The sequence below is a fragment of the Neoarius graeffei genome, chromosome 14 (assembly GCF_027579695.1).
Source record: "Neoarius graeffei isolate fNeoGra1 chromosome 14, fNeoGra1.pri, whole genome shotgun sequence".
Classification (NCBI taxonomy): Eukaryota; Metazoa; Chordata; class Actinopteri; order Siluriformes; family Ariidae; genus Neoarius; species Neoarius graeffei.
Window position 1 is genome coordinate 58,361,225 of NC_083582.1, and position 19,895 is coordinate 58,381,119.

General features: G+C 40.9%; 1 protein-coding gene across 3 annotated transcripts in view; it reads right to left on the reverse strand.

Moving 5' to 3' along the window:
* Window positions 1–243: 243 nt before the first annotated feature.
* Window positions 244–19,895, reverse strand: part of LOC132898496 (cadherin-18) — a 298,900-nt gene continuing 279,248 nt past the window's right edge. For 2 of the 3 annotated variants that reach the window (XM_060940158.1, XM_060940159.1), the window contains exons 10-11: window positions 8,070–8,321; window positions 244–813 (exon numbers count right to left, since the gene is read on the reverse strand). In XM_060940158.1, coding sequence (XP_060796141.1) covers window positions 266–813; window positions 8,070–8,321 — 800 coding nt within the window. In that variant the 3' untranslated portion in view covers window positions 244–265. The remainder of the gene's footprint in view (window positions 814–8,069; window positions 8,322–19,895) is intronic. The other variant, XM_060940160.1, reaches the window with a different exon arrangement.

Consider the following 19,895-nt stretch of genomic DNA (forward strand, 5'->3'; position numbering starts at 1 on the left):
TTATTATTTTTTTCTGTTTTTCTTTTTAAATTGTCCTTCTTAAATTGATCTCCTCCAACATCATGAGAAGAAAAATGCAGGTCGGTGTCTTTTCAGCAAGATAACAGTCTGAAAATGTTTGACCTTATTGATAAAACAATGACATCCATGGTAGCAAAGAAGAGCAGTTTACGTCTGTTATTTGTGTGTGTGTGTGTGTGTGTGTGTGTGTGTGTGTGTGTGTTGTTGGTGTTGCTGTTGAAAGTTTTTTTAATAGTCTAAAAAATTAAGTGCGTTCATCCGGCTCATTTGTATTTGGTTCATGTTCCATATCAGCCGCCTCCCTGGAGAGTTCAACTAGTTTCTTAATTTTTGGACCCCACTCATCCAAGTTGTAATCTTGTTCAGAAGGGATTCCAGCTGAGCCTAGGGAACTGATGGAACCTGCCGATGACCCTTGACCTTCATATGCGTAAGTCTGTAGCGAATCGTAAGGGGGGACACTAGTATCCTGGTCTGCCTCTGCTAGTCTCTCTTTGATGTAGTCATGGACATGTGTATCCTCATCTGTCTCCAGGGAGGTGGGACTGTGACGGTTACAGCAGGGTCTTCTTGTTAACCTGGGATAAATCCCCTCTGGCTGAACATCTCGCCGGAACTTGAGCTCTTTAGCAGCTTCAGGATTGCGGAGAGCAATGATATCAAAAGCTTCAGTATCCTCCTCGCCTCCGCCTTCATCGTCATAGGTGACCACGTTTTCCCGAACATCTTCCTCTGAGATGATCAAAGGCTCTTTCTTGCTTCGCCTCAAAGTGATGAACAGAATCACGATTGCTGAAAGGAAAAGCAGAAATAATGGTGATCACTTTGCATTAATTTAAGAGTTAAAATGATTGCATTTGTAAGCAACAAACCACTTATATTTAATTTCAAAACATGCTTTGGGTTAAGCTACAGTTCAGCAAAAGACATATGGTTAATAATATTAGTGTAACATGTGGTAACATGCTTATTGTTCTCAGTAAAACAGGAAAGGTTTAAAATGTGTATAAAAGGTTGATTATAAATGGAAAAGTAGTAGTATGAAAAATATGAGTTATGACAGAAGATATAGAACAAGAGCTCATGATGGATTGACATCCCATCCAAGTGTGTATTCCCATCTCATGCCCAGTGTTCCTGGGATAGACTCCCAGATTCACAGTGAACCTGACTATGATAAAGTTTTTACTGAAGATGAATCAATGATTTGGGTGGCACAGTGGTGTAGTGGTTAGCACTGTTGCCTCACAGCAAGAAGTTCCTGGGTTTGAGCGACCAGCGAGGGCCTTTCTGTGTGGAGTTTGCATGTTCTCCCCGTGTCTGCGTGAGTTTCCTCCGGGTGCTCCGGTTTCCCCCACAGTCCAAAGACATGCAGGTTAGGTTAATTGGTGGCTCTAAATTGACCGTAGGTGTGAATGTGAGTGTAAATGATTGTTCGTCTCTATGTGTCAGCCCTGTGATAACCTGGCGACTTGTCCAGGGTGTATCCCGCCTCTCGCCCATAGTCAGCTGGGATAGGCTCCAGCTTGCCTGTGACCCTGTAGAACAGGATAAATGGCTACAGATAATGGATGGATAGATGGAATCAATGATATACAGTATAATAGGAAAGTACCATAATAAACCTAATAATATCATAATTAGAAAAAGAAAACCTTTTCATAATCACTGCAAAGAACATCAAGGGAAAATAAAATCCACTGACCAATTACATTACATAATCTAATTATAAACTTCAAAATAAAGAACATATTAAACTGCACTGGAATCTTACATTGTACTACATTTCATAACTCATACCAAATTTATATTACAGGAAGTAAATGATCTGTAATGTTGGAAAGCTGTGACATATTAAATTAGCATTCAAACATCACCTTAGCAAAATGTCCTTTACTGAGGAAATTGGACCGACTCAATGGAAGTGAATAACAGTTCTTTAATATTGCATTAGGATGCAGGGCTCCAGTAGAGCAGTGTGTATCTGGGACTTGTGAGTTTATAAAACACATTAGCTGTGTTTGGCATGGAGACCAATTTTGCCGTAACCGAATGTATTCTTTTGGTAAAAGAGGAACATTATTGCTGGCTCCTCATACAAAACATTTAGCCTAAGGACTCTATATTTTGCATAAACATCAAGGAATTAACAGGGGGATAATTGACCTCTGGTTATATTCATATACCTTCCTTTAATAATCAGTTCAGACTATTAGAAAACCACGACCCTGATTTAAATACTAAATCCATTAGCATAAAGACACTTTGCATTCTCTTATTCTCTAGATTAAATTAAAAATCCAAGCATCACTAAGCTACCACGACACAATTATACTCAATATAAAAATGGCTGTTTATTATTTTCATTGTGAGTGCTTGAAAACATTCCACTTTCCTTAATGAAGTTAAAGTCGAGTGCTACTTGGAGAAAAACAGCAAAATGCATTTTGTGCCATATTTAAAGCTGCTTATTTTTATTATACTTTATTGCCATGCAGATTTTGATAAGAGCGTGAGGTAGAAAGATGTGTTTTTTATTTAGGAAATGAATTGTTTTGGAATAGCAGGCTTTGGGATATATTTATCCGAAAGGGGCTGCCTAGGTGAATGCTGAAACTTTCTAGTCCTTGAAAAGCTGACTCATCCATCCAGCACAGAGCCACAAAGGGAACAGACAAGTGATGGAAAGAGGAAGGGAATGGGGGGGATAATCAATCTGTGCCTCTGTTTTCAGGTCTTGTACATTTTAATAGCGATCACTGGCCTGTGACAAGCCAGGTTTTTCCTCCTACTCTCTTGCTGCCCACAGCCTCTGCACCTTCTCATCTCCTGTTTTTTCTCTCTCTCAGTCTCGACCCATGCTTTATTCGTTTCTCCCACTTAACTGTCTGATTTTAAATACTCTGACTATAAATATTTTTTGTGGCATTGATTCAGTGATTTTCTTGTATGATAATTCTTGCTCTCTCTGTCACTTTCTGTGAATGTATGATACTCACTTTAACTACTCCATCTCAGTGATGCCATTCTCTTCAACTTTCCATCTCAAGCTTTCTCTCTCTCTCTCTCTCTCTCTCTCTCTCTCAATCAAATCATGCTAGTGCTGCTTTGCTAAATAGAAAATTTAGCCTAAATTCTATCCTTGGACACATTAATAACTAGAAGGGCACTTGCTTCTCGATACTTCCACTAAGTCACATATTATCACCATCAAAATCAAATTACTTGAACCAAGGATAATACTAAAGCTGTATACCAAATTTCATCAAAATCTGTTCACTATTTTTTGAGTTATGTTGGGAACAGACAAAAAAGTCCTGGATCTACATACATATCTGGATCTTGGATCCATATACTACATATCCAGATTTGCATCAAAATCTAAGCAATTGTTCCTTGGCCCATGGCTCACTTTTCCTCAAAATTTCATCAAAATCCATGTCCTACTTTTTGAGTTACATTGAGAACAGAAAAACAAACATAATGGAGGTGAAAACATAACCTCCTCCAACAAAGTTGGTGGATTTAATCACTGCAAAAAAAAAGTGCAAAGGACAAAACATCACCGACACATCATTTAGCTTGTGTTCTTAGTTTTTTTGTTTCATCTTTCTATTAAAATTCAGATACTGTCCTGGTTCTGGTTGACCGCTGCTCATGTGACCCACTGTGTATATGGGACAGTCTAAATGCTAGGAATATATGTAACCTTCATGCTTCACTGTTCAGGACAAACTGAGTTGATCTTCTAAGATCCCCCCACACAGATACATCTTCCTGCAATCACAGCACCCCATAGGTTTATTAATATTGGACATTGGCCTCTCATGTCAAAATCTGCCCTCTTTTTGCTGGTACACTGTTGTTTCCTAAGAGTGCTCTAATTGCATCTGTTGTGCTTATAATGAAATTTACCAACAGGTCTGGAGGATTCTGTCAGCACTGAAGAAAAACAGCATTAAGTAAAAGTAACACTTATGTCAATGTGCAAAGGTGACCTTTAATATGGTTATGACTCAATTAACTGCTGTCTTCACAATATTGAAATCTAGGCTGAATATTCCCCATCCCACATTGTCTACTTGTAAAACAAATGCCAACTGGTAAATAACCACAGTCAATATAGATATATAAGTCTGTGCTATATAAAAATCACAAGTGCACCCACATGAAAATGTGGCCTAGCCTACAATATCTGCATCTAAACATGATTTGAAGTCCTAGTTCTTATGGCAGTATTAGTCAATTATGTTATTTGTGAAAAATGATCACTGCTTAATGTGTGCATTTTTCTGAGTGTTATCAAATGTAGTCACACAAAATGTGAAGAAAATGGGGAAAAAACAATCAGTGCTTGTAATAATAGCACAACAAAGACTCATTTATGTCAAAAAGAAAAAGAAAACTATTAAAGTCATGCCTAATTCAGGAATATTCCCTTTCTCACAAATTGGACATAAAAAGTAAACAATAATACCTCCATAAACATTTATTAAAAAATATGAACATTAGTGTTTCAATAAAAAAGACGAAAAGTTGATATTTTGCTTGCTGTGTCAAAGGCAGAAAAATTGACATATGTGCATTTCACAAAAAATTAACAGAAAATGTAAAAGAAAAAGAAAACCTCTTTTAATCTTCTGCGTCTTTTTTGACAGTATTATTACAGGCCTCTTATCTCACTGCTATTTATTAGCACCAGTACTGCCTTCCCAAAAACTGACCTTTCTTTGTTTGCATGTGATGTCATAACTAATTATGCATGAGGCTTTGAACCAGAAGTGGGCCATGTTGGAGGATATACACAAACTCATGTGCTGCCCATTTACTTGAGAAGATATGCTCGAGAGGTTATGCTCAAAAATTCCATTTGTTTCTTCGCTATGCCTACTTTATCCTTGACGTGATCAAAATGTGCTATGTCATGAGCGTCCACCATGATGATGGATGTACAAAGCAACTAGGATGGCAGCCACTGAAAGTGTGTCTGTAAATAATGCTGAATTTTCTTGATATTGCCATGATTTGAATGGTCCAGTGAAGATTTGACACAAAGAGAAGATAGATATGTGTGGTTTTGACCCATATTATTTAAATAAAGTCAGATTTTTCTGAAGATAAGATGCTTCTACCAACTATCGAGTATATCGTGTTCTATCTGGCTTGGCAGACTTCATGGGTTGATAAATATCAAATGAAGTTTTATAAGTCCATGGAAGTCGATAACTTCTTTGTTTCTGGATGGGTAAATACCTTATTAATAAAACCAGTCAATGATGATAAAGCAATTGTACTTGCAAGGGTAAGTTAGGGCTTCTTTTGCATTTAGTTTACTTCTATGTGTAAACAACAGACAAAGTGTGAAATTTTGATAGGTCTCTAGCTTTACCATTTTCTGAGTGGGTGCCCAGTCTGGATTGTTTCTATCGTATAATTTTTCTGGTGCGCCAAGAAGCGAAATGATAATACACATGTTAAAATTATAACTACAACTGAGTGAACCATGACAAGAGAACGCTCATTTTATAGCAAAATTCGAGAAACACGAAAGAAAAATTATTCCACGATATTATTTAGAAAGCTTTTAAGTCTCACCTGAGATCAAATGATCACTACAAACATGAGCTGTTTTGGTTTGAGCTTCTGTTAAATCATTGTCAGCCCTGCCAATATTGTTCAGCTGTGCTCGTCTCCTCTCCATCCTAAGCTTCAAAGTTTCCTCGCCCTTTTTCTGAATCACAGACGGAATTCTAAAAAAAATCTGGATTACCATGGTTACGAGTACTGCTGTGACAACAACCATACACAGCACAAAGATATGGCATAGCCAAAAGAATGCTTAAAGTAGTGAAAACAAAGAGAGTTGTGCATGCATGACTATGTTTTGTATGTAATGTCACTTGACCCTGCATTTCTATATCCACCAACATGGCTGACATCCGGGTTTCTAAGTGGCTTTGACGACACTTGCAAGTCAAGGATATGCTGCAATTGAATCTGGGCACAGCTCTATTCAAGACAAGGGGAATTATAGGTTATTTAGAATTCCAACAATTAGAAATCAAGGAGAAAAAACAAGACAGTTGTCCACGGAGTGTAGACGTCAGTGGCTGTCCAACATAAACTGGCTTATCTAAGCAATGACAAAGCAAAAACCACACGAGTCTGCAGTGAACATTTTATCAATGGTAAGCGCCACGAACTAGTAATTAATGAAAGATTGGAATATATAAGAAATATTGGATTGTTTAATAGCCTGGTCATGCAGAAACTCGCTGCTGTCAAACGTGACGAAGCTGTGATCATCGAGTGTGTGAGCCAACAATCAAAGGCTTCTATGATTATTTCATTTTAAAAAGAGCTGTATATAATTTTTGATGACATTGCTTTTATTTTGCTTTTTCTTTCCATTAGGGAAACCAGCTGATCTCTACGATTTTACGGATCCAGACTGGGCTCCAACACAAAATATAGGCAACAACAAAATAAAAGATGGTACTAAAGCTGTAGCTTGAAATGCTAAGCTTACAGAGTGCAGAAAGAAACACAAAATTATTGAAGAATCTTCCCAAACGATCACAGAGTCAATCAAACAAGATTCAGGTCAATCAACTACCTCAAATCCTGCAGCCTCCTCACCTGGTGAGTGCTCTTTTATAACTAAATGTTAGATGTGCGGTAGATGCCTATCAAATCTATTTTAAAAATAGTCAAAATGATTGTTTTTAAAATAGATTTGAGAAATGACTACAAGCTTCTACTTACTACTGTATATCTTGCCACTCTCTCTCTCTCTCTCTCTCTCTCTCTATATATATATATATATATATATATATATATATACGGGCAGCACGGTAGTGTAGTGGTTAGCGCTGTCACCTCACAGCAACACAGCAAGAAGGTCTGGATTCGAGCCCCGTGGTCGGCGAGGGCCTTTCTGTGCGGAGTTTGCATGTTCTCCCCATATCCGCGTGGGTTTCCTCCGGGTGCTCCGATTTCCCCCACAGTTCAAAGACATGCAGGTTAGGTTAACTGGTGACTCTAAATTGACCATAGGTGTGAATGTGAGTGTGAATGGTTGTCTGTGTCTATGTGTCAGCCCTGTGATGACCTGGTGACTTGTCCAGGGTGTACCCCGCCTTTCGCCCGTAGTCAGCTGGGATAGGCTCCAGCTTGCCTGCAACCCTGTAGAAGGATAAAGCGGCTAGAGATAATGAGATGATCCTCTAACATGGTGGTGGTCAAAGACGCAAGCAGTTTTGGTTACATGGTTGCAAACAAAGAATACTGCCCTCTGAGAGGTGTATTTATTGGTTCTAACTTTTCTTATGCATGAATTAATATGAAGGCTGGCATAGTGGTGTCATGGTTAGCACTGTCACCTCACAGCAAGATGGTCCTGGGTTCGAGCCCAGTGGCTGATGAGGGGCTTTCTGTGTGGAGTTTGCATGTTCTCCCCGTGTCTGTGTGGGTTTCCTCCAGGTGCTCTGGTTTCCCCCAAAGACATGCAGGTTAGGCTAATTGGTGGCTCTAAATTGACCGTAGGTGTGAATGTGAGTGTGAATGGTTGTTTGTCTCTATGTGTCAGCTCTGTGATGATCTGGAGACTTGTCCAGGTTGTACCCCACCTCTCACCCATAGTCAACTGGGATAGGCTTCATCTTGCCTGTGACCCTGTACAGGATAAACAGCTATAGATAATGGATAGATGTAATTAATATGAAATCTGATGACAATTCATAAAAATTTGCATGTAGCTCTATGATTTTAATGTGCTAAAAAGGTCAGCAGAATGGTAATGATTGGTTCATGCACGACGCATATCAATGGATAAGAAGTTCCAGAAAATTGCATTCTTCACTTTGTGCTTGGCTGCCTGTGTCTATAAGAGTCTTTAAATTAGACCTCCTGTAGGCAGGATGTGTGTCACAGTGAGGCCAATAATTCAGTGTTCAAATTAAACTTAAAAAAAAAAGAAAGAATTCAACTTACTCCAAAGTTAAAAACAGTTTTAAGGGTGGAACTGCAGGGTGTGGATGTGGACTTACCCAGTAGTATTAGCACACACAGCAGGATGGCGATAAGTGCTCCAGTGCTGAGGCCCGCAGAAGAAAGGAAAGCCTCGCCCTGACAGATTTTGTGCCGGGTACCATGCTGACAATGGCACACACGCAGGGTCAGTGTGCTGGTGCTGCTCAGCAGGGGCTCACCTCCATCCCACACCACCACAGGCAGCTCATATGTCTCCTGACTCAACCTGTGGAAACGGCGCCGCCTCGATACAATGCTAGCTGTGCTGTCTGAGAGAGAGAGAGAGAGATGGAAGAGGAAAAGAATGGAATGAGGGAAACAAGTAGAAAAATTAACATGTGAGCAAGCAATTACAGAGACACAAAAAAGAGGATGATGTTATGAAATATTATGAAATGTTATGAGATATTGGCAAATTTGTGTTTGTTGTACAGGCAGGTTAAGGAATATAAATATCAGAACATGAAGGATGTGAGAAAAAGGGAGGATGATAGAGAATGGGGAAAAGGAGAGACGAGAAGTATTAGATTACATTAGTGTGGTTTGAGCACAGGCCATTCAGGCTGTCTGGTGCTCTCAGAGTGTTTAGGAGCCCATTCCCACAGATGGGCTTTTAATGGGGGAATTAAGGTGAGGTTCTGGCACTTAGAGCACGGAGTAGATGAGTCCTATCTAGTAACTGCAATCTGGAACACTGAGAGCAAACCACTTGAACAGAACATCAACCTAATGAGTTTCCATATCTCTACCCCTGCCATTGTCTCTCTCTCTCTCTCTCTCTCTCTCTCTCTCTCTAACCACAGTTGGCAACTATCCTTTTAAAGTGTCCATGCTACAGAAGTGTTGATATTGTTGAACATAATGCAATGGTGTGAGACACATTTTGATAATGAATAAATTGATTACAAGAGGTAATAATGAGTACAGATGACGGTTATGTCAAATTACTATATATCTAGTTTTTGGAAAATATGAACATACTTCATTTAAAATGTTAGACACAGTGCACCATTTTGGTTTTTATGACCAAAACCAACTGCAGTCTTTAATATTACAAGCAGTAAATCAACACTGTCACAATAATTTAGATTTGCATTAGTGTCGATTTATGCTTACATGCTTTATCATCCATCCATCCATTATCTGTAGCCACTTATCTTGTACAGGGTCGCGGGTATGCTGGAGCCTATCCCAGCTGACTATTGAGGTATTTCACCTGACATCACAGGGTCACATGACGCCCCGGTGTCCGCCATTTTGGACGGCAAGCTACATACTAAAGCTGCAGACAGAGAGGGAGAACCAGCTTGGAAAAAAACGTGTTACAGACACCTAGAATAGATTAATTTGTCAGTAAGCACTCTATAAATAACCATGGTGTTTGCTTGTTGTGCTGTGGGCTGCCACAACAGACAGGGACAGCGTGCAGGACTCTCCTTTTACCGGTTTCCTACTGACCCAGACAAGAGGGCCAAATGGATTGCAGCTGTGAAGAGACAGGATTGGGAGCCAACAGAGTACTCCAGACTTTGCAGTGATCATTTAATTTCAGGTTAGTTTATCAGTCAACGCAATTTTGATAAAATATATAGCAAAAAGTAAATGGGTCAGTGTTTGTTAACCCATCTGAGCAGTGAAACAAGGCAGTGTTAATTTGTCTAGGGTTGCATGTAGCAGACATTTTGTTCTCCTGTTTGTCATGTATTATTTTCCTTTTGATGAATAAAGTTTATAAATACTACTTATATCATGTCATAGCCAGAGCTCGCTAGCGCGCCGGGGAGCTCGCTAGCACGCTCGGGCGCCGGAGCTCGCTGGCGCTCTCGGGCGCCGGAGCTCGCTGGCGCGCTCGGGCGCCGGAGCTCGCAGGCGCGCTGGGGAGCTTGCTAGCGCGCTCGGGCGCCAGAGCTCGCTGGCGCGCCGGGAAGCTCGCTAGCGCGCCGGGGAGCTCGCTAGCGCGCTCGGGCGCCGGAGCTCGCTGGCGCGCCGGGGAGCTCGCTAGCGCGCTCGGGCGCCGGGGAGCTCGCTGGCGCGCCAGGGAGCTCGCTGGCGCCCCGGGGAGCTCGCTGGCACGCTGGGGAGCTCGCTAGCGCGCCGGGGAGCTCGCTGGCACGCCGGGGAGCTCGCTAGCGCGCTCGGGCACCGGAGCTCGCTGACGCGCCGGGGAGCTCGCTAGCCCGCCGGGGGAGCTCACTAGCATGCTTGGGGGCCGGGGGAGTTCGCTGGCGCGCCGGGGGAGCTCGCTAGCGCGCTCCGGCTATGACATGATATAAGTAGTATTTATAAACTTTATTCATCAAAAGGAAAATAATATTCTATTCAATATTCTATTCTAATCGCCCAAACCTGTGTATGGCGATGGGTCAGTGAACAATCCTGGTGGAAGCAGGTAAACGTCGTTCTCTAAGCCTGCTAACCTCAATTTTTGCAAATACCTCTCCCTCTGCTCGCCCTGTAAATGCCCTACGTCGCTGGATAGTGAAGGTGTTTTCTGCATCTCGCTCCTTTTTCTTTTATGTTTTTCGTTTGTCGCCTTCCTTGCATTCAAACTGATTAGAGCCGTGCCGTCCAAAATGGCAGCATCACATGACTTGGTCACGTGGGTGAAATACCTCAATAGGCGAGAGGCAGGGTACACCCTGGACAAGTCGCCAGATCATCACAGGGCTGAAACATAGAGACAAACAACCATTCATACCCACATTCACACCTACGGTCAATTTAGAGCCACCAATTTGTCTAACCTGCATGTCTTTGAACTGTGGGGGAAACCGGAGCACCCGGAGGAAACCCATGCAAACATGGGGAGAACATGCAAACTCCACACAGAAAGGCCCCCTTTGGCCACTGGACTCAAACCCAGAATCTTCTTGCTGTGTGGTGACAGTGCTAACCACACCACCACCGTGCCGCCACATGCTTTATCAATCCAAATTAATTCAGTCTGATTCCAGATTGTATTTGACATCTTGAAATTTACAAGACTCTTATAATTAAGATTCTTTCAAGGGTACTTCAAGATGTCATTGGACAGTTGAGGGTTCTCAGTTTTCTAAAAAGCTTCTACTTGGAACCCTTTTTGATAGGAAGCATTTTGATAGGATTATGTAAGATTCTATGTAGGCCCTTTACAGGTTCCCTCAAATGGACAGCCAGAGAACCCTTAAAGGTCCAGCGAGGCAAATGAACAGTTGGTCAAATGGTGAGATGTTTTTTATTGGTCTAAACAAGATCAACTGTTAGCTACTGCTCACTTACGTATATCCCTGCTCCTGCTTATATCAGAATACAAGCAATTGAAGGAATGGGACACATTATGTATGTTGACTTCAAATAATTAACCCTGAAACAAATAAGTAAAGAGCAGTGTTCTGCCCAGGTATTTCAAATTATCATTTTGAAAGAGCATTTTGCTTCTTGAAATAGTGTCAAAATCCACCCTATATGTTTTGTAAATACATTCAGTCAGTAAACAGGAAATCGATGTGGGGCAGATCTGAAAATGGTATACACAGTATAGAACCCCAAGCTGAAGCTCGATACCAAATATCAAGCAGTTATCATCTGTAGTTGCTGAGAAAAGTGTTACAAAAATTTTATAAATCCACCCTATATGTTTTGTAAATACATTCAGTCGGTAAACAGGAAGTCGATGTGCGACAGACCTGAAAATGGTATGCATGGTATAGAACCCCAAACTGAAGTTTGGTACCAAGTGGCTATGATTTGTGGTTGCTGAGAAAAAGGGTGTTTCGGATGGACAGAGAGACGGACGGACGAACAGAGGTAAACCAGTATACCCCCCTCCTTCGGAGCGGGGGTATAATAATACAATAGAGCACAGATTCCCAATCCTGGTCCTGGAATACACCTTGCACATTTAAAGGTGCCCTTTCACCAAAAACGTTTAATACTGGCTCTTTTTGAAATACCATAGTTCACTCCGAGTTGCATATGCATGCTGCATGTGAAAATGTAATTCTACTCCCATTCCCTGTATTAGCTTATGAAAGAAAATAGTCAGAAAAACGAGCGGATCAGAAAAAGCCATACGAAGTTACATCACTTCGAAAATTAGTATTCATGGCCTCGCCCACCTTGACTTGCGACCGCCCAGGGGAAGAAAGTTTGGATTTAAGTACGAGGAGAGATAGCAGAGCCCATCTGGTCAGTAGCTAACGAAGAGGACCTAACAGCAAGTTGAAAACATGTCTGGACAAGTTAGTGCCTGTGTTATTTAACAAAGAGCACCTAACAGCAAGTTGAAAACATGTCTGAACAAGTTCGTGCCTGTGTTATTTGTGGCAGTAACACATCAACGTTGCATTTCTTGCCCAAGATAGAAGAGCTGAAGAAGAAATGGTTGGAATTTATCTTTGGAACAACACCAGCGAAGTATAATGCAACGTTAGTACTGTGTTCTGATAATTTCAACCACAGTGACTTTTCAAACTTCGGTGCCTTCAGTAGTGGTTTTGCTTTGAGGTTGTTTTTAATACTTGGATCTGTAGTCAAGACGATCGACCACCAGCTCACAAGCTGTAAGTAAAACACTTCGAACTTTTTGTTTGAAGGTTTTTGTTACAAAATAGCATGTTGATATTCTCCACATTAGCACGCATGACATGGTCACAAGCTAGGCAGGGATGAGAGTTTCTCACTTTTTGGCTGATTTCTGCTTTTTCTGAGTAAAAAACGACCTTTTTATATTATGCCAAATCTGTTGAGAATTTTTTTTATTAATTTCAGGGGGTTGGGGTATGTTCCTTCATGTTATTCAAACTTTATTAACTCCAACGATGTTTACACATTATTTGTAAGTCACCATCTTTAGTCTTGTTTGAATCTCGTTGAATGTGATGTAAAATTCGCGTTATCTACATTGTTATTGGCCAAAACATCGATGTCGAGACCATAATAGCCAATCAAAACAGTTTTTACAAAGACACCCACATCCGCTTGTTCTGACCCACTGGAGGTAGTGTCACAGTGCTGTTAGCCAATCAGAGGTAACACGTTTACTGATTGCTGTTAGCCAATTAGAGGTAACACGTTTACATATCATGAATATTAATGAGTAAGAGCTGAAATCCTGTCGTTCTCCCGCCACCCACTCCTCCACCAAACTAGAACAGCCTGAAACAGGAGAACCACAGCATTTTTTTCACCAAAACTGGCTCACAGGGCATTCATTCATACTAGAGACCACCGCACAATTAATGAAAAAATGATGCAAGGAGACCTTTAAGAGTTTTCGTTGCTCTAAACATACCTTATTCTGAAGTAATTAAGTTGAAAGTGGTGTGCTAGAGCAGGGAAAACACTAAAGTGTGCTGCACTTTGTACTCCAGGGCCATTTACATTTACCTCATTTGGATGATGCTTTCATCCAAAGAGACTTACAGTTGAACAGTGTTGGGATCCTGTCAGATAAAGCATGTTGAGTGATAAAACCTTCAGCAGTTATCCCAAATGCAACTGCAAGATCATCCCAGTGAGGTGTCAAAGGGTTTAACGGATCCCATAGACAGACAGATCGAACACAGTTAAAGGTCCGAGACTAAACTCTAATTATGTATCTGACTGTGGACACATAACCATGGATAATGGGTCAGTGAGAATCACCTGGATAATTCAATTCAATTGTATTTGTGTTTATTTATTTGGATACCTTCTGGGCTTACGCAGGCACCTGAGATTTTCAAATGAGTTATCAGCTGAATTATGGCTGCATATAAATATAGCTGTTATAATTATGACTGTTTTGGTTTTCTTTCATTACATTGCTAAGTTATATCAGTCTATGCATTGTAAAACATAGTAACCTAAAGAGAAGTATAAACCTGCATTATCAAGGTTAGAATGAATATTTGAATTGCTTCTCCTCAAGGTGTAAATGTTGTAGGGTTTGGCATTGTTTTTATTAAATATTAAGGCAATAAATATCTAGTACCTGCAGCACTGTTCTGGCACTGAGGGATACATCAGCAACATGTGGTCTAAATATTGCAGATTGCCAATCGTTATGTTATAGTCTCAGTGGTGTTCCAGAGTGTACCAGGGCCAAAGCCTGCAATGTATGGACTGAATGTAAATACACACTTTAATGGAAGTTCTTAAGTGCATATCCACTAACAATATTCCCTGCATGATGAATACAACTAAACATCTTGTTCTTTTTAATTTTTTTTCTTTTTTATTTAAATTAGTATTTATGTCACGTTTGTTCTTATATACAATAATAACATTCACTTGCTTTTTGAAATAATAGGGTATTTGGATCTCGGTCGTCTCATTATCTCTAGTCGCTTTATCCTGTTCTACAGGGTCGCAGGCAAGCTGGAGCCTATCCCAGCTGACTATGGGTGAAAGGCGGGGTACACCCTGGACAAGTCGCCAGGTCATCACAGGGCTGACACATAGACACAGACAACCATTCACACTCACATTCACACCTACGGTCAATTTAGAGTCACCAGTTAACCTAACCTGCATGTCTTTGGACTGTGGGGGAAACCGGAGCACCCGGAGGAAACCCACGCAGACACGGGGAGAACATGCAAACTCCGCACAGAAAGGCCCTCGCTGGCCACGGGGCTTGAACCCGGACCTTCTTGCTGTGAGATGACAGTGCTAACCACTACACCATTTAGAGATTTGTACACCAGCAGCAATGCTTTAAAGTCAATTCTGTAGCTTACTGGAAGCCAGTGAAGGGACCTTAGAATAGGAGTAATGTGCTCTGTTCTTTTTGTTCGTGTGAGAACCCTAGCCGCTGCATTTTGAACCAGCTGAAGTCGTTTGATGGTCTTTTTTGGCAGGCCTGTGAAAAGGCCATTGCAGTAATCAACCCTACTAGAGATGAAGGCATGTATCAGTTTTTCCAGATCATTTTTTGACATAAGTCCTCTTAGTTTGGAAATGTTTTTTAGGTGATAAAATGCCGTTTTAGTAATTGCTTTCATGTGACTGTCAAAGTTTAGCTCGCTGTCAATGAAAACACCAAGATTTTTAACCATTTCTTTAGTTTTAATCCCTTTTGTGTCAAGAATAGTGGTAATCCTGAGTCTTTCATCTTTTTTTCCAAATAGAATTACTTCTGCTTTATCTGTGTTCAGCTGAAGAAAATTTTGTGACATCCAGTTGTTGATTTGATCGATACACTGGTAGAGACATTCAAGGGGGGCATAATCATTAGGTGATAAAGCAAAATAAATTTGGGTGTCATCTGCATAGCAGTGATACAAAATTGAATTGTTATTGATAATTTGCCCAAGTGGGAGCATATAAAGGTTGAATAGTAATGGTCCAAGAATTGACCCCTGGGGGACACCACAGGTCAAGGACATTGACGTTGAGGAACAATTTCCCATGGTAACAAAGAAGCTTCTATCTTTTAAGAATGAATTTAACCAATTGATAACTTTACCAGTCAACCCAACCCAATGTTCAAGTCGATATAGCAGTATGTTGTGATCAACAGTATCAAAAGCTGCACTGAGGTCCAGTAACACCAGGACCGATGTTTTGCCTGCATCAGTATTAAGACGTATGTCATTTATAACTTTAATCAGCGCTGTTTCAGTGCTATGATTGGCACGAAATCCTGACTGAAAATGATCAAAACGGCTGTTTGATATCAAGAAGGCAGTTAATTGATTGAAGACAATTTTTTCAAGGATTTTCCCGATGAATGGTAAATTTGATATTGGCCTGTAGTTATTTAATACTGAAGGATCCAGATTTTTTTTTTTAAGAAGGGGTTTTACAACGGCTTTTTTCAGGGACACAGGAACAACGCCAGTCTCTAGGGATGCATTTATAATTTGAAGCACATCTGTAATTATAAGATGAAGAACAGACTTAAAAAAGTTGGTGGGCAGAATGTCCAATTCAGATGTTGAGGAACTGAGATTTTGTACAGTTTTTTCAAGAGTCTCATAATCAATTAAACAAAATTCTGACATTGTGTTGAAGTTATCTATCTGTGTAATTGGTGATTGCAGTTTTTCAATTTTTTGCAACTGAGGTATATTATGAGCAATATTCTGCCGTATTTTAACAATTTTACCTTTGAAGAAGGATGCAAACTCATTGCATTTATTAACTGAGAGAAGTTCAGGTGCTAATTGTGGTGGGGGATTAGTTAGCTTCTCTACTGTTGAAAATAGCACACGGGCATTGTTCATATTCCTGTTGATGATGTTGGAGAAGAAAGACTGTCTTGCTTTACGAATTTCATAATTATAATTACAAAGCATCTCTTTATGGATTTGATAATGGATGTGAAGTTTAGATTTGTGCCATTTTCTTTCAGTCTTTCTACATTCTCTCTTTAGCAGTTTAACAGCCGGGTACTGCTTCCATGGTGCTTTCTGCTTATCATTGACTCTTTTGATTTTGAATGGAGCAATATCATCCATAATTTGGGTCATATTTAAATTAAAAATTTCCAGTAAATCATCTACAGAGTCTGACATTTTGGTTGAGTTCTGAGAGAGAGCTTGCTCAAAGAGAACACGTTGTCTTTTATGACTCTCCTACCCATAGTCGTTGAGCTGTTCTGAATGTGAGGAGACATAGAAACATCAGAGAAAACACAAAAATGATCAGATAAGGCCAGGTCAACAACAGTAGGAGAAACAGTAAGACCCTTTGTGATGACGAGGTCAAGGGTATGACCACGAGAGTGGGTCGGCCCCTGTACATGTTGTACTAGGTTGAAGTTGTCAATAAGTGCAAGTAGTTCTTTGGCATAAGTGTTTTCAGTATTATCTACATGCAAGTTAAAATCCCCAGATATAATAAGACAATCAAACTCTAAGCAAATGACTGACAACAGTTCACCAAACTCTTCAAGAAAGACTTTGGCTGAATGTCTCGGAGGCCTATAAATAGTTAATAATAATATGTTAGGAGAGCATGTAACAAGTGCACATAAGTGTTCAAAGGATGTAAAATCACCAAGTGAGGATTGTTTACATTGAAAAGAGACTTTGAATGTCTTTGAATGTATTTACTATTTCATCTTTGCACTATGCACCATCCTGGCGACTTGTCCAGGGTGTACCCTGCCTTTCGCCCGTAGTCAGCTGGGATAGGCTCCAGCTTGCCTGCGACCCTGTAGAACAGGATAAAGCGGCTAGAGATAATGAGATGAGATGAGATGAGATGAGATGAGACGAGACTATGCACCATATTGCACCAAAAGGGAAATCCTTTCTGTGATGAACAGCTAAAATCCAGATTCATATATCAGTAATATCACTTGTAAAATATCTGAACACTTATACCGTCATTCTGTGCCCACTGTATACTTTATATTTATTTAACTATTCCATACTTGACTTACCTGGATTACTTTGCACTATGCACCTATTTTTGTTGTTGTTGTTTGCTTGTTTGTTTGTTTTGTGTATACGCTTTATCTGTTTTGTACCATGAGAGCTAAGTGAACCAGAGTCAAACTCCTCATGTGTGTCCACATACCTGGCAATAAAAGTGTTTCTGATTCTGAGGTTAGGCTAATTGGTGGCTCTAAATTAACCATAGGTGTGAATGTGAGTGTGAATGGTTGTTTGTGTCTATGTGTCAGCCCTGCGATGACCTGGCGACTTGTCCAGGGTGTACCCCACCTCTCACCCATAGTCGGCTGGGATAGGCTCCAGCTTGCCTGTGACCCTGTAGGACAGGATAAGCGGCTACAGATAATGGATGAATGGATGGATGACTGTTTATTACTATTTATTCAGTATTTGATTCTTTTAAATATTCTCATTGTAATAGCATATAATTACCATTATTATTTATTATATACAGTATCACAATTGTACCACTATATTTAATACAGTGCATTATGGCATTCAGCTGCTGTCCCCCCCACTGTAATATAAATTACAAGCCCAAATCAGAAAAAGTTGGGACAGTATGAAAAATGCAAAAAAAAAAAAGAAAGCAATGGTCTCTAATTTATTTTGACTTGTAATTCACTGTAGACAGATACCCAAGATATTTAATGTTTTGTCTGGTCAACTTCAGTTTGTTTGTTAATATACATCCATTCCTGTGTTACAGGCCTACAACACATTCCAAAAAAATGATGGGGCAATTTAGGGCTAGTAATGAGGTCAAACTATTAAATAATGAAATGTGTATTGTGGTCAGATGACAGCGTATTGCAGTACATTTTTGGAAGAAATGGATATCATGTGCTCCAGACCAAAAACGAAAAGGCCCATCCACACTGTTACCAGTAACAAGTCCAAAAGCCAGGGTCTATCATGGTATGGGGTTAGGTCAGTGCCCTTGGCAAAGGTAACTTACACTTCTGTGATGCAGAAAAGTACACGATTTTGGAGCAACACATGCTGCCTTCAAGATGTCATTTTTTTTCAGGCATATTTCAACAAGACAGTGCAAAACCACATTCTACACACATTACAAAGGCATGGCTGTGGAAGAAGAGGGTGTCTCTCCCCTCTGTCCCCAATAGAGAACGTGTGGTGAATTTTGAAATTAAATGTATGACCCCATACTGTTGCACACCTTAGGACCTGTTTACAGGAAGAATGGCACAAAATAACACCTGAAACACTTCACAACTTGGTGTCTTCAGTCCTGAAATATCTTTTGAGTGTTGTGAGAAGGAATGACAACATTACAAAGTAGTAAATGCTTTACCATCTCACCTTTTAAAAAAAAATATGTTGCAAGAATCAAAGTGGGGGCGGCACGGTGGTGTAGTGGTTAGTGCTGTCGCCTCACAACAAGAAGGTCTGGGTTCGAGCCTCGTGGCCGGCGGGGGCCTTTCTGTGTGGAGTTTGCATGTTCTCCCCGTGTCCGCGTGGGTTTCCTCCGGGTGCTCCGGTTTCCCCCACAGTCCAAAGACATGCAGGTTAGGTTAACTGGTGACTCTAAATTGACCGTAGGTGTGAATGTGAGTGTGAATGGTTGTCTGTGTCTATGCCCATGTTTACATTAGACCGTATCAGCGGATCATCAGATTAACGTTTTTAAAACGATTAGTGTGCACACAGCAACACCAATACACGATTTGCGTGCACACAGCAATACCAATACACGGATACGCTCGGCTCCGCAGGCATCCTGCGCTCCAAATCACTCCGCCCTGAACAGCGAGTGCCCTCTGGAGGGTGCGCACTCCAGCCTTGCGCAGCTCACAGAGCACGCGAGTGAAGTGAACAAGCTGTGATTCGGGACTGAGCCGCTGTGTGTGTGATCCCAGTGCATATCACTTACCACTTGCAAGTAGAAGGATGGCAAGCCTAAAGACAATCATAACTACACAATGGGCAGTATTTGCATCAGTATTTGCAGTATTTTCATACTTTTATACTCTTTAATGAAAGGTGATACAAGGCGGAAGTCCGCGCCGTTTTTCAGCAGTCGCGTCACATGACCAACGCCAGCGAATCAGGAAGGTGGATGTCACAGTGACGTTGTCCAATGAGACGCCAGCTAGAGCTCAGCACAGCGTATCCGCGTATTCTGAATGTTTACACAGCACCGGAGCTGACACGATCTGGATTGAATACGTGGACGCTGGCGGATTCCCGTTTCCCGGCGTTTCCAGGCGGTTTAATGTAAACGGACAGTGCATCCGCGAAGAAAACGAGACAGATACGGTCTAATGTAAACGTAGCCTTAGTGTCAGCCCTGTGATGACCTGGCGACTTGTCCAGGGTGTACCCCGCCTCTCGCCCGTAGTCAGCTGGGATAGGCTCCAGCTTGCCTGCGACCCTGTAGGACAGGATAAAGCGGCTAGAGATAATGAGATGAGAATCAAAGTGGAAAAAGTGTATATTAAAAAAAATCCCAATAAA